This window comes from Pristiophorus japonicus, chromosome X, assembly GCF_044704955.1.
Source record: "Pristiophorus japonicus isolate sPriJap1 chromosome X, sPriJap1.hap1, whole genome shotgun sequence".
Classification (NCBI taxonomy): Eukaryota; Metazoa; Chordata; class Chondrichthyes; family Pristiophoridae; genus Pristiophorus; species Pristiophorus japonicus.
Window position 1 is genome coordinate 31,221,453 of NC_092010.1, and position 15,217 is coordinate 31,236,669.

General features: G+C 51.0%; 1 protein-coding gene across 2 annotated transcripts in view; it reads left to right on the top strand.

Annotated features, from left to right (window-relative positions):
* The first annotated feature begins 3,447 nt into the window (after positions 1-3,447).
* Positions 3,448-15,217, top strand: part of mmp19 (matrix metallopeptidase 19) — a 92,050-nt gene continuing 80,280 nt past the window's right edge. The window contains exons 1-2 of one of the 2 annotated variants that reach the window (XM_070869339.1): positions 3,448-3,544; positions 10,904-10,995. In XM_070869339.1, coding sequence (XP_070725440.1) covers positions 10,928-10,995 — 68 coding nt within the window. In that variant the 5' untranslated portion in view covers positions 3,448-3,544; positions 10,904-10,927. Of the gene's footprint in view, positions 3,545-9,381; positions 9,531-10,903; positions 10,996-15,217 lie in introns of those variants that run through there. The other variant, XM_070869338.1, reaches the window with a different exon arrangement.

Genomic DNA, 15,217 nt, shown 5'->3' on the forward strand with positions numbered 1-15,217 from the left:
GGACACTATGTTAATAGGCTGCTGTGCTTCAACCTCGGGGGAGTTAGGATGTACTCTGCAGGTCATTGGTGTTGATGTGAACATCTGTGCAAACATCTTGACCATACTGTGACCGATTGCAATTGAATAGGTGTCTTCGTCGGGACATTCATTGTTTGTGACCAATCGGTGGAAAACAGAGAGCTACTGCAATGGAGCCTGTCCTTTCTCACTCTCTCTTGGTGATCAATTACATGCAGCAGACTCGACATCGGCGAAGGAACGCTGCACTGCATTATGTTCTCAATGTACGAAGTGACAGACAGATGAGGAGGACCAGACATTACACCCCACGCAAGTACAAGGAGAAGCATTCTTACCTCGACTTGCCCGACACCACTTGCCTTCGGAGACTGCGCTTCCACAAAGAGGTTATCACTGAGGTATGCCAGCTGATAAGGGGAGATCTGCAGCCTGCCAGCACCATCAGTACTGCACTGTCCGTCGAGGTCAAAGTCACCGCGGCACTGTCGTTCTATGCCTCAGATTCTTTTCAGGACACAGCTGGAGATATTTGCAGATTTCTCAGCATGCCACACATTGCTGCATTAGACAGGTCACTGAAGCCCTGTACGCATGCAGGAGGGACTTAATCAGCTTCCCTATGACCAGGGAGGTACAGAGTGAGAGGGCTCTAGGATTCTCCAGAATTGCAAACTTCCCCAAGGTGCAGGGAGCAATAGACTGTAAGCACATCGCGATGTGGGCACCTTTTCAGGATGCTGAGATTTTCAGGAACCGCAAGGGATTCCACTCCCTGAATGTCCAACTCATTGTCGACTACCAGCAAATTATACTGGCTGTGAATGCTCAATTTCCAGGCAGCATCCATGATGCTCACATCCTGCGTGAGAGCACTGTATCTGACTTGTTTAACAATGAGCCACAAGGTCAATGCTGGATGGTTGGTGACAAAGGATAAGGCCTCACCACCTGGCTGATGACCCCCCCCCCCCCTCCCTCTGCGTGACACCTACACCGAGGCCGAGAGGCGATACAATGAGAGCCACAGAGCAACTCGCAATATTGTGGAGAAAACCATTGGAGTGCTGAAGCAGCACTTTAGATGCCTGGACCACTCAGGAGGCGACCTCCAATACCACCCTGAGCAGGTAGCTCAATTTATGGTGGTGTGCTCCATGCTACACAACTTGGCTATCAGGAGGAGACAAGAATTGCCTGATGAGTCTGACAGTCCACCTCACCAGAGAGAGGAAGAGGAGGATGAGGAGGCGGACACTGACATCGGCCCAGACAATCAGGCTGACACTGAAGCCTTGCCCCCCGCCCCCCTGCAGACCGCATGAAAGGGCCCATGGTGGCATGATAGCTGCAAGAGCCTTACGTCAGGAGCTCATCAATGATCGCTTTGCCTGAAAGAACTTTGGTGTTATTTACAAGGCTGACATACTGCTGGTTGTGCAGGTCATACATCAATGGTGGGCATCACCTTGGTGACAGTTAAAGTTTAAGTTGATTGAAGTTAAGTGTCATTATACCCTTTGATGTTAAGGATTCACCATCATGTAATGGTGCAGCCAACTGAGCCAAGGTGCTACAAGGTTTTGTTAAATAAAAAACATTTAAACTGAACATTAGTCTGAAATCATTTGTATTTCTGTACAAACCAACCCTCCCCCCCCCCCCCCCCCCGCCTCCCCACTCTGCTGCTCCTCCCCACCTCTACCCCTTCCCCTTACCTTCCTGACTCCAAGCCGCCTGACCGAGGAGCTCCTCAGGCGATCCTTCATTGGGGGGGGGGGGAATGACGGCTGAAACGCTGCTTGGATGGATACGGGAGAGGACGGTCCCGAGGTGGGAACCTGCTCCGAGCCAGAAGCAAGATGTTGCTACTGGCTCTCGTGTGGTTGGCAATGGGGGTGCAGCACCTTGGGGTGCAGTGCGGTGTTCCGGGACCACTGGGAGCCCTCTGCCACCAGTGTTCCTGGCTACCAGTTCCAGGGCCTCCTCCATCTCTTCTATGTTATATCTTATTTGTTGGACAAAAACTCGGTGCCAACTATGTTCTTGGTGCTTAGTGGGATTTTTGCTGCTGGTGAATCTCCCTCGTGCCTCCCACAACAGCCAGACAAGCACACACCACACCCACACACGCCTTCAGTCCCTCTTGGCTCCCTCTCTCTCTGTCTCCTCTTCTGCACATGTAATGATGACCCTCGACCTCCTGAATCACGGGAATTGAGCGTTGCCATGCCGTTGCTAAGGACGGTGACACATTACGGCAGAAGGTCAGCGAGATTTAACGCTACTGCCCATTTCATATCGCTCCTGGGTGCTTTGAGAGTGGGCGAGAAGCCGGCGATCTGAAAACCCTTTTTTACTGCCCACGCCGGAAATAACGCCCATTTTTGGGCGATAAGCACAAAAGTGGAAAATCTAGCCCAATGTCTCATCTGAAAGGTGGAACCTCCGACAGTGCAGCACGCCCTCAGCACTGCACTGGGAGTGTCAGCCTAGATTTATGTGCTCAAGTCCCTGGAGTGGGTCTTGAACCCATAACCTTCTAACCAGAGGTGAATGTGCCACCCACTAAGCCATGGCTCAGAGGGCTCCCTCTTGCTGGTTCCTGCTGGACTACACTTGCACGTATACTGGAAGCCCTCTGGTGCCTCACCCAAGTGTCCAGTCTTGTCGTGACCTGACATGCAGTGGGGAGTCTCTGGATGGAGATCAGGAGTGGGAACCTTGTGTTTTGTTTTGAGCCCCGTCGCGATCCCAGAGCACCGAGGTCAATTGTAGCCACCCGACTCCGACCCCACCTGAGATCAGTGAGCTCAGCACTGACCAAGGCTCGCTGCTCGCGACTTTCCTGGTCCATGTGCTTCAGTACCACACCACACAGTGCACTCTGCCCATTTAAAACTGAGAAGAGGAGGAATTTCTTCTCTGAGGGTTGTGGATCTGTGGAATTCGCTGCCTCAGAGAGCTGTGGAAGCTGGGACATTGAATAAATTTAGGACAGAAATAGACAGTTTCTTAACCGATAAGGGAATAAGGGGTTATGGGGAGCGGGCAGGGAAGTGGAGCTGGGTCCATGATCGGATCGGCCATGATCTTATTAAATGGTGGAGCAGGCTCGAGGGGCCAAATGGCCCACTCCTGCTCCTATTTCTTATGTTCTTATTCACCCAGTGTCACTAAAAATATACAGAGATCAGAAAATAGAACACGATGAGTGATGCAAAAAGAGTTGTGAAAGAGTTCAACCACAACTCCAGAAGGAATGTGCAAATGAGCCATGCTGACAGCTGCAGTATTATGGGATGCCCAGCTGTGGTCCTGCTGCAGGTCATCAAGTATTAACACCCTGAATCACTTCCCAAAGGAACAGCGTGATTTCCTGTTTCTGCTTCGACAAAAACCCTTAACTGCAGAAATGGAGTGAGTCAGGTCGGTGCTCATTCAGCCTGGTGAAGTACCGCAACAGCGCAACAGTTTGTCGCAGTATGAAACCAATATACAATGCCGACAGTCTGTACGAGAGGTGGGACAGGTTTGCCGCACGCTCTTTCCGCTGCCTGCACTTGATTTCTGCATGCTCTCGGCGATGAGACTCGAGGTGCTCAGCGCCCTCCCGGATGCACTTCTTCCACTTAGGGCGGACTGGTCTTTGGCCAGGGACTCCCAGGTGTCAGTGGGGATGTTGCACTTTATCAGGGAGGCTTTGAGGGTGCCCTTCAAACATTTCCTCTGCCCACCTTTGGCTCGTTTACCATTGAAGGGAGTTCCGAGTAGAGCGCCTACTTTGGGAGTCTCGTGTCTGGCATGCGAACTATGTGGCCTGCCCAGCGGAGCTGATCAAGTGTGGTCAGTGCTTCAATGCTGGGGATGTTGGCCTGATCGAGGACACTAACGTTGGTGCGTCTGTCCTCCCAGGGGATTTGTAGGATCTTGCGGAGACATCGTTGGTGGTATTTCTCCAGCGACTTGAGGTGTCTACTGTACATGGTCCATGTCTCTGAGCCATACAGGAGGGCGGGTATTACTACAGCCCTGTAGACCATGAGCTTGGTGACAGTTTTGAGGTCCTGGTCTTCGAACATTCTTTTCCTCAGGCGGCCGAAGGCTGCACTGGCACACTGGAGGCGGTGTTGAATCTCCTCATCAATGCCTGCTCTCGTTGACAGGAGGCTCCCGAGGTATGGGAAATGATCCACGTTGTCCAGGGCCACGCCGTGGATCTTGATGACTGGGGGGCAGTGCTGTGCGGCGAGGACAGGCTGGTGGAGGACCTTTGTCTTATAGATGTTTAGTGTAAGGCCCATGCTTTCGTACGCTTCAGTAAATACGTCGACTATATCCTGGAGTGCAGCCTCTGTAAGTGCGCAGATGCTGTCGTCGTCCGCGTACTGTAGCTCGACGACAGAGGTTGGGGTGGTCTTGGACCTGGCCTGGAGGCGACGAAGGTTGAACAGCTTCCCACTGGTTCTGTAGTTTAGTTCCACTCCAGCGGGGAGCTTGTTGACTGTGAGGTGGAACATGGCAGTGAGGAAGATTGAGAAGAGGGTTGGGGCGATGACGCAGCCCTGCTTCACCCCGGTCCGGACGTGGATTGGGTCTGTAATGGATCCGTTGGTAAGGATCACGGCCTGCATGTCATCGTGAGGCAGGTGGCGGATGTTGACAAACTTTTGGGGGCATCCAAAACGGAGGAGGATGCTCCATAGACCCTCACAGTTGACAGTGTCAAAGGCCTTTGTAAGGTTGAAGAAGACCATGTATAAGGGCTGGTGTTGTTCCCTGCACTTTTCCTGCAGCTGTCGTGCTGCAAAAATCATGTCCGTTGTGCCCCGTAGAGGACGAAATCCGCACTGTGACTCTGGGAGGAGCTCCTCAGTCACAGGGAGAAGACGGTTGAGGAGGATTCTAGCGACAAGTTTCCCAGTAGCTGATAACAGGGAGATTCCTCTGTAATTGCCGCAGTCGGACTTGTCCCCTTTTTTAAAGATGGTCACGATCACTGCGTCTCTGAGATCTCCCGGCATGCTCTCCTCCCTCCAGATCAGAGAGATGAGGTCATGTATCCGTGCCAACAGCGCCTCTCCGCCATACTTTAGTGTCTCAGCAAGGATTCCATCCGCTCCCATAGCCTTATTGTTTTTTGAGCTGTTTTATGGCTTTTCCGACCTCATGCAACGTTGGGGTTTCACTGAGTTGGGGGCGGGTCGCATGCTGCAGGATGGAGTCGAGAACACTCGAGTCAAAGGCAGAGTCTCGATTGAGGAGATCTTCGAAGTGCTCCTTCCAGTGGGCCGTGACAGCCTCGGTGTCCTTGATGAGTGTTCACCCATTCTTGGCCAGCAGTGGGGTGGGGCCTTGGGAGTTTGAACCGTAGGTGGCCTTGACTGCGATGAAGAATCCTCGCACATCATGGCTGTCGGCCAGCTGTTGTATCTCTTGTGCTTTCTCCATCCATCACCTGTTCTTTAGGTCCCGGGTATTTTGTTGGACCTGAGCCTTGAGCCGTCTGTAATGTTGCTTTGTTGTTCCCGAGTTGGGTTGTTGCTAAAGGCTCAGAAATGCTCTGCGCTTGTGATCTAGTCGCTCTTTGATCTCCTGATCATTTTCAGCAAACCAGTCCTGGTGTTTCCTGGTTCAGTGACCGAGCGTCTCTTCGCAGGCACTGGTTATGGAGGTCTGGAGGGCAGACCAAACGCTGTGGGCATTCTGCGTCTCGGGGTCATCAAGGCACTCCAGGTTAGCTGTGAGGTGCTGACTGTATAGCTGGCCGACAGTCTGTATGAGATTGATGATCTACACACCGCAATGCAAAGATCTGTTATTCATTGATCATACTCCTTCTGTAATATATGCACCTGTGAGGATGCTCACAGGACTAAAATAGTTGTAGAGCTGTTGAGCATGTGGTACGCTCGTGGCCCTCCGCGAGAGGTGGGCGCCGGAGCGACTGGAGTGCATCATCTCAACAGGGTGCAACATTTTCATTTAATTTGATTTGACAAGGTTCCCTTTAATGTTTATTGTTAATTTGTGGGTTTTGGTGCCCTTAAAAAAGGGGCACTTGATTTAAAAGTTTTACCAAAATAGTTGTGGAGTTGGGAGTGGCTTAGCCAGTCACGTGATGTTCACAAGACTCAATAAAACCCCAGCCAGTTGGGTTCGGGGAATCCACGATGGGGCAGGGGGTTGTGAGCCTGGTGGATGAACTGGTAATGTGTCGTGTGATTGTTAAACCTTTGTTCATAAACCAACTAGTTCTTAATAGCAATGTGTTGCTATGGATTCTTAAGCAAAGAACCCATGAAACAAATACATTACAGCTTCCATTCGCAATGTTGATGGACAAAAATCAATGCAGATTTTATTGCTGTTTGACAATGGAGCTTGCTGTAAAATGGCTGCTGAAAAGATGTAACTTCACTCGGTATTGTACCACTCATTCATTCCGTTGTCCCAACAACCCAATGCTGCTAAATCCCCAAAACTCACATTACTGCCAACAGAGGATTTCAACATGAAAGTTAAGTGGGTTATAATATATTCCCACTCAACATGTTCATCATTGCAGTGTTAATTGTGTGTGGCATTCTTCCTGCTCATTCAGCCGGTTAAGGATTACAAACAAGGGGTGACTTTCACTCTACCCCCCTCCGGAAATAGGGCAAGCGGGTTGTTAAAGCCGCCTGGGAGACTTACCCGCTCCGTTCCCACTCTATTATAACCGGCGCTTCTGAACATGCCCTGTGCTGGGGCAGGGACCGAGGCAATCCTTCTTCATAGAAAGAAAGACTCTGCTTTTATATAGCGCCTTTCACGACCACCACACATCACAAAACAATTTACAGCCAATGAAGTACTTTTGGAGTGTAGTCATTTTACGCACAGCAAGCTCCCACAAACAGCAATGTGATAATGACCAGATCATCTGCTTATAGTGATGTTGATTGAGGGATAAATATTGGCCCCAGGACACCGGGGAGAACTCCCCTGCTCTTCTTCGAAATAGTGCCCTGGGATCTTTTACATCCACCTGAGAGGGCAGACGGGGCCTCGGTTTAACATCTCATCCTAAAAACAGCACCTCCGACAGTGCGGCACTCCCTCAGCACTGCACTGGGAGTGTCAGCCTGGGTTTATGTGCTCAAGCCCCTGGAGTGGGGCTTGAACCCACAACCTTCTGACTGAGAGTGGGTGCTGCCCACTGAGCCACAGCCCCCCCTTAAATCTGCAGATTGTGATCCAATTATATCATGGGCCCCGATTTTAACTGCTGACCTGAGCTGGGGCGTTCTTGTGGCTTTCCTGCCAGGTGAAGATGGTGGGAAGACCACCCGGTCCCAGAAGAGGCCCAAACAAATAAATGTTTGAAACGTTTTGTTTTTAAACTTTCCTTGTGGGGGGAGTCAGGAGGAGCAGCAGTGCTTCTCCGGCCCCACGCGGAACGTTTCGGCTTCCCCTCTGTGCTGGGATCTTCTCCCCCACCTCCAACCTCCCATCTTCCCGAACTCGAGACCCTCCGGAGACCCCCTCCATGAAGTGCCGGCGCCCCATTCCTTGGCACTGGGCAGTGGCTTCCTGTCACCCGACAGTGCGCTTGCCATCCAGCGGGCAACTGACCCGGGGGGGGCATGTAGGCGAGGCCAAGGCATTCAAATCGCTCGAAGTCAGAGGTCAGGAGGGGTTTGGCCTATCACCTGGCCCTCTGCCCCTCTTCTGAAAGTCCTGGCCTGTGGGCTCCAGTTCTCCAAGGCAGTCCCCTGGAGTCGAGGATGACTTGCTTCCACACTAAGATGAGTTCTCAGGTGACTGATGAGACCAATGCGGGATCTACAGTCTCTGTCACAGGTGGGGCAGACGGTGGTTGGAGGGACGGGTGGGTGGGGGGCTTGGTTTGTCGTGCGCTCCTTCCGCTGTTTGTACTTGGCTTCCGCGTGCTCCCGGCGGAGAGACTCGAGGTGTTCGGCGCCTTCTCGGGTGCTTCTCCTCCACTTTGAGCAGTCTTGGGCCAGGGATTCCCAAGAGTCGGTGGGGATGTTGCATTTTTTCAAGGAGGCTTTGAGGGTGTTCTTGAAGCGTTTTCTCTGCCCTCCTGGGACTCACTTGCTGTGACGTAGTTCAGAGTAGAGTGCTTGTTTCGGGAGTCTTGTATCTGGCATGCGGACAACGTGACCCGCCCATCGGAGTTGATCAAGAGTGGTCACTGCCTCGATGCTGGGGATGTTGGCCTGAGAGAGAACGCTGACGTTGGTGCGTCTATCCTGCCAGTGGATTTGCAGGATTTATAGTTATATGGCTGCTGGCAGCCCTCTTGTACTGCACTCTTCACGGGGCAAACCTCGACAGGGAGTGTCAGCAGGGTGTTCACACAAAGGAGGCCGTCGGCTCCCCAGTCCAAATCCACCCTCACCCAGTATCTGCATTCCCACAGCCCGATTCACCGGTTAGCCACATGGCAGGGGATCCTGGCGAACTGTTTGCACCCCCTCCCTAACCCGGGGCTCTGAGTCCAGTTGGCGTTGTCTCACCACAGCCCCAAGTGGTGGCCTGTGTGGCTCAGCACCACACCACAAGGTTACCCGCTGAGCCAGCAGGGAGCTCCACCTTCATGTGACCCAGATGCTGGCACAAACGGCAGTACAATTTAGAGGAAAATTACGCAAGCGCCAGACAGTTCGCCATTCCTAGTAAGTGTCTGAATAAAATAAAATATCTTAGCAGTTTTTATATTGGCCAGCAACTTAAAAGAGCTCCAAGTAAGAAGAAAGAAAGACTTGCATTTCTATAGCGCCTTTCACGACAACCAGACGTCCAATGAAGTATAGTCACTGTTGCAATGTGGGAAACGCGGCAGCCAATTTACGCACAGCAAGCTCCCACAAACAGCCATGTGATAATGACCAGAAAATCTGTTTTAGTGATGTTGATTGAGGGATAAATATTGGCCCAGGAGACCAGTAATAACTGCCCTGCTCTTCTTCGAAATAGTGCCGTGGGATCTTTTACATCCACCTGAGAGCAGACGGGGCCTCGGTTTAATGTCTCATCCAAAAGACAGCACCTCTGACAGTGCAGCGCTCCCTCAGCACAACACTGGAGTGTCAGCCTGGATTTATGTGCTCAAGTCCCTGGAGTAGGATTGTGAACCCACAACCTTCTGACTCAGAGGCGAGAGCTGTTGCCCATTGAGCCACAGCTGACACTGCTGAATTATCAAAGTGCTAGCGTCCCTTGAATTGAGTGCAAGACTGTGTGTGCTACAAGAAGCTGAGTCAGAAATACTCCTGCTCAGTGTCACTGACTGGCTGCTCGCTGAGTGTTTATAAGGGAGGAGAACAGAAGCAGCTGAGAGGCTCCGAGAAAGTTTGCTGAACTGCGGTGAAGCTTTGTGTCTGCAGCGCCTCGCGATGTTCGGTGCGAGAGGCTCTGTGTGCCTCGGGATGCTCCCCACTCTGCTGCTGCACTCTCTGTCTGCTGCCGCACTCCAGGACTCGAAGGAGCACGAGGCGATGGTATCAGTTTGGTTATTGAGCTAGCCCCTCTGCACTTTTTCCACCTTTTCCCTCCTCACTTAGGGCCATTTGCCCACTCGTATCCTTTCTTTCCCCCCCCTCCCTCCACTGCTCTCGATTATCTTCGAGTTTTCTCTATTCAGGCGCTGCGCTTACTGTGGGATGAGACCGCAGGCTTCTGAAAGATCCAGCAGGTATAACTCTGAGCGGAAATCATCATTCCGGCCTTGGAGGGTGATCATTTCCCAGGAAGCTCCCGCGTTCCATCCACAGCCTGTGCTCTGGGGCAGCAGGGATCGTGGCATCATAGAAATGTGCGGCACGGCAGGAGGCCATTCGGCCCATCGTGTCTGTGCCGGGAAGGGGCTCGACAATTGGCCTCTGGACTCGAAAGAGGGCGCATCAGCCAGGACTCTAGCTCCTGCTGCAAGGTGTCGCACGTGGGATTGAGCACAGGATCCGGCCTACCTCGGGGGTGCCCCCTGCGCTTGAATCGTTTGCCAACGCTCCCTGCCCATTGTTGCACATGCAGGATGGTCACCGGGACAGCTGGCACCTGCAGGGCTGTCGCCCACCTGAGCTGGGCATGAAATCTTTTCTTGCAACCGTTTCCTCCTAACGGGTTTCCCACAAAAGGTGTATGTGTCTTTTGCCAATTAAATTGCAAACTATCTCGAGCAACAAAACCTCTCCAACATTTTGTGTGTAACTCCGCTTGCTTTAAATCATGGTCCAGAACCTAAGCGATTGCAGACACTTAACAACATGAGATGCATTGTGAGCCGTTGCTCCGACTTCTGCTGGGCTGGGCCCCGGATCGCTCAGGTAATGTCCATTCTCAAACCCTTTTTATGCGTAGCGCAGCAGTTCAGAGGCTTGAGTGGCAGTGCGAGCTGGGAGGCCACAGTAACAATGACCCATGCTGCTGGGTTCCCTATCTGCTCCGGGTCGGTGGGCACCAACGAGGAACGAATCCGAGGGAGAGTCATTCTTGGGCCCCCTCGCTCACATTGCCTCGCAGTTCAGAGCGGCTTTGGCAGAAGACTGGCGTAGGCAACCCACACTGTAACCAAGGGAGACCTTAGGAATGGGGGTAGAATTTGAAGTGTACCTTTAATTCGCTTCCCCCGCCCCTCCACAGCTTGCCTCCCTCCTCTCCTGACTCTTTCTGAGGTACAGCTACACATGTGACTTCAAGAGAGGAAGCGGGAAAAAGACCGGAGCGGGGAATGAGGAGGAAAGAAAAGATTGACAGAGTGACTTTGAAATCAGCCTATCACAGCTCCTGATGGTGTTGCCAGAGCATTGTAGGTGAAACATGAAGTTCATTTCATTCACTTTTCTGACTGAACTATTGACATTTTTCTCTGCAGAATTACCTGGTGACCTTCGGCTATATGGATAAAGCAGCTGAGAAGTCGGACACACCAGTGGTGCAGCGGGAAGATTTCATCGAAGCACTCAGGTAGTGGGCTTGTTTTCATTCTCTTCGCTCTCTCACCTTCCTCTTGACTTGGTTAGTCGTTCTCTCTCCGTGCTCTCGGCTGATTGTTTTCTGTACAGACTCCCATGTTTGGCTCCACGATCTGCTGGCCCTGTGAAGCTGGAACCAAGCCAGCGCCGTGTGGATCAAATGATACAGAAAGCCAAAAGCAATGATCGAAATATTTAGAGGAGCATTTGTTTTGCGCTTCGAGGTTACAGAAGCATCCTCAGTACGGTCAGACCGACTGACCCTCAGAGAGAGGCCTCTTCACTTCAAGGAGTTCCCACTGTCTGGAATACCCTTCCCATTGAGTTCCCACTGTCTGGAATACCCTTCCCATTGAGTTCCCAATGTCTGGAATCCTCTTCCCATTGAGCTCCCACTGTCTGCAATCCTCTTCCCATTGAGTTCCCGCTGTCTGCAATCCTCTTCCCATTGAGTTCCCACTGTCTGGAATACCCTTCCCATTGAGTTCCCGCTGTCTGGAATACCCTTCCCATTGAGTTCCCACGGTCTGGAATTCTCTTCCCATTGAGTTCCCATTGTCTGGAATACCCTTCCCATTGAGTTCCCACTGTCTGGAATCCTCTTCCCATTGAGTACCCACGGTCTGGAATTCTCTTCCCATTGAGTTCCCACTGTCTGGAATACCCTACCCATCGAGTTCCCGCTGTCTGGAATACTCTTCCCATTGAGTTCCCACTGTCTGGAATACCCTTCCCATTGAGTTCCCGCTGTCTGGAATACCCTTCCCATTGAGTTCCCACTGTCTGGAATACCCTACCCATTGAGTTCCCGCTGTCTGGAATACCCTTCCCATTGAGTTCCCACTGTGTGGAGTCCTCTTTCCATTGAGTTCCCACTGTCTGCAATCCTCTTCCCATTGAGTTCCCGCTGTCTGGAATACCCTTCCCATTGAGTTCCCACTGTCTGCAATCCTCTTCCCATTGAGTTCCCGCTGTCTGGAATACCCTTCCCATTGAGTTCCCACTGTCTGCAATCCTCTTCCCATTGAGTTCCCACTGTCTGCAATCCTCTTCCCATTGAGTTCCCGCTGTCTGGAATACCCTTCCCATTGAGTTCCTACTGTCTGCAATCCTCTTCCCATTGAGTTCCCACTGTCTGCAATCCTCTTCCCATTGAGTTCCCACTGTCTGGAATACCCTTCCCATTGAGTTCCCACTGTCTGCAATCCTCTTCCCATTGAGTTCCCACTGTCTGGAATACCCTTCCCATTGAGTTCCCACTGTCTGCAATCCTCTTCCCATTGAGTTCCCGCTGTCTGGAATATCCTTCCCATTGAGTCCCCATGGTCTGGAATTCTCTTCCCATTGAGTTCTCACTGTCTGCAATCCTCTTCCCATTGAGTTCCCATGGTCTGGAATTCTCTTCCCATTGAGTTCCCACTGTCTGCAATCCTCTTCCCATTGAGTTCCCGCTGTCTGGAATACCCTTCCCATTGAGTTCCCGTGGTCTGGAATTCTCTTCCCATTGAGTTCCCACTGTCTGGAATACCCTTCCCATTGAGTTCCCGCTGTCTGGAATACCCTTCCGATTGAGTTCCCATGGTCTGGAATTCTCTTCCCATTGAGTTCCCACTGTCTGGATCCCATTCTCCAAGTCTGACGACAGGGGGCATCACAGCCGAGTCCAATGCTGTCCTCACCTGAAGTCGACACCTCCAACAGGTCACGGGGTCGCGATCAGGAACCCTGGCTGCTTTTCCCCATCCGAGGCCAGGAGCACTGCGCTCAATTGTAGGCTATTCGATTGTAGGGAGCATCACATTTCCTGAGACGCAGACGTCCCTGAAAAGCAGCGTAGCAGTGCTGCTAATAGTGGAGCTGTTTTATCACGATCAGAAATGACTGCGTTTTGTTGCTTATTGGGAATTCTTGTTAATTACTCAGATTATTGCAGTTTTTGGACTAGTCATTAAAAATAATGACTGGAATTTTCTTGTCACAACTCCACTCAACAAAAACCACGTGCCCGAGGTAACGCTGAAAACATCCAGGCTGGTTATCCAGCAGTATATTTTCATTCCAGGCCCTTTTGCCGTACCACAGTGCCAGAGACTGCAGGCGCCTGGCTCTTTTGCCGTCAGTGAAGCTCCCGAATGTAAAGGACTGACTGGACCACTGTTGAGCTGATGGCAGAGGCCACCCACTTCGGGAGTCACTCTTCCAGGAACCAAACGGTGCCTTTAAAAGCTCCTGAGCGCCTTCAGCCCTTGGTCAGATAACCTGTTGTTTTTGTGGCACTTCAGTTGTGAAAGATTGGCCACCCCTGGACTGGAGGCTAGAGGTGAGAACGTGATCACCACATCAGACCAGCAATCTGTCCTCGTAGCTTGTCCAGGAACTCCAGGCTCTTAGACTACTTTCTTGTTCTTTTTCGTCTCATTGCTTTAAACATCAGATTACACACACACTCAGTTGCGGCAATGCAGGATCAGGTCTTTATTGAAACATCATACTTCACAAAATCAGTATGAGAGCTGTGTGAGACAACGCACTATCCACCATTCCAGTATGAGCTGTTAAACAGTGATTCACTCACCTCTCTTGTATGAAATTTCATCTTTGATCCCATTCCATGCATACCATCAATAAAGTAGTGTACATCACAGATACATACCGATGGCAACAGAATAACAACATAAACTACAACAAACACGCACTTAGTTGTTCTAATTATTTTATTGCCATGACCAGAAGTAACCTGACTGTCGTCATAAACTCTTCCCGTTCCCATAGACACAAGTGACCAAACTGACATTTTCCAGACCATCTGGCTGAATGACTCTTACACATTCGACTATTTTACTTTCCTGTGAAGATAGCCGTGCTTTTAGGCCCGTTTACACAATTTACCACACACGCTGGCTTCTTCTCCGACCAACAAGCAGATTAACTGCTCATCAACCTGGCTGTTTGAGGGAAGTTGCTGGTGCGGACTGGATGCTGCAGCCGCCTATGTGATAGCGGTCACTCCACTTTAGAAGGATTTATGTGAGGTACTTTGAGGCCGGGTGGAGAGAAGATTTTGGGGTGTGCCCCCGCGGTACTCCCAGGTGCACTCCCAGCGGGCAAGGAACTGTCAGGAGCACAGAAGTGGAAAATTTACCCTTGTGTAAGAGCAATCTCTGTTACATTGTTACAGGAGAGCGAGATAGGTGTCAGAAGGTACGGAAGCTATATTGAAGACTCAATGAGATTGCTACCTGCAGATCACTCCTGGCTATCCAGCATTGTGTCATTTTCTTAACGGTCCCGTTTTTTGAACAGATTCCAAAGTGTAATCTCTTGCCTATTTTTAATTAAAATAAATCTTGCTTTGAACATTCTTTTTAGCTGTAATGGTCCTTAGTCGCAGATCCCAAAGGCTCGACCAGTTCCTGAATTCTGGAGGAGGAGGCTCTCAATCCCACTCTCATGAGGCTGTACGAAGAGGCTGATAACTCTGGTCTTCATTGTTGAAACGCCAGCTGTAACACATGCAAACAGTTACTGGGCTTCAGCCCAGTATTACTTCTGTTTCCCCAGTACTGAGTAGCCGTCGGATACTTTGTTTGGCAGGTATCGCACGATATTGTTCACATTCCCTCGAGTGAACCTGACCTGTTTTGGCAAATGATCCGGAATTCCTGTTTCTTCAGGAGCATAACGATGAAAGGGCTGGGCACAGTATTCAGCCTGTTTGTTCAGCCGGGAAAGCTGAGGAACTGGTCCCACTCATTGTTCTCACGACCGTATATGGACGTCCTGTATATTCAGCAGGGCAAGGATTTAAACAGCATAACATGCATGCGTCGACTTGAACAGCGGTAAAAGTAGCGTGGTGAAGGGCGATAGCAAACTGGCAGCCCCTTTCATGCCCTGCCCCAATTTTTTTCCCCTTGGCTTTAATGCGAAACAAAATCGGGCACGGAGTAAATTGGGCTGACAGTTCGCCAAAGCTCATTTCAGCACGACTGGCAAAGACCAACTTCAACCCCATAGTCTTCAAAATCCGCAAGTATTTATGCATGTATGTCGGCATGCAACGAGATGTCTAAGGGAGCAGAACGATCAGCCAGGCATCCTACTCTTGATCGCTTTTGAGTAAACTGCGCCTGTGTGTGGAAGTCTGGTCAGAATATGATGCCTCCTGCAGTTGAACAGCCTGCTGGCGATCACTGCTTAGGCTCACACATAAA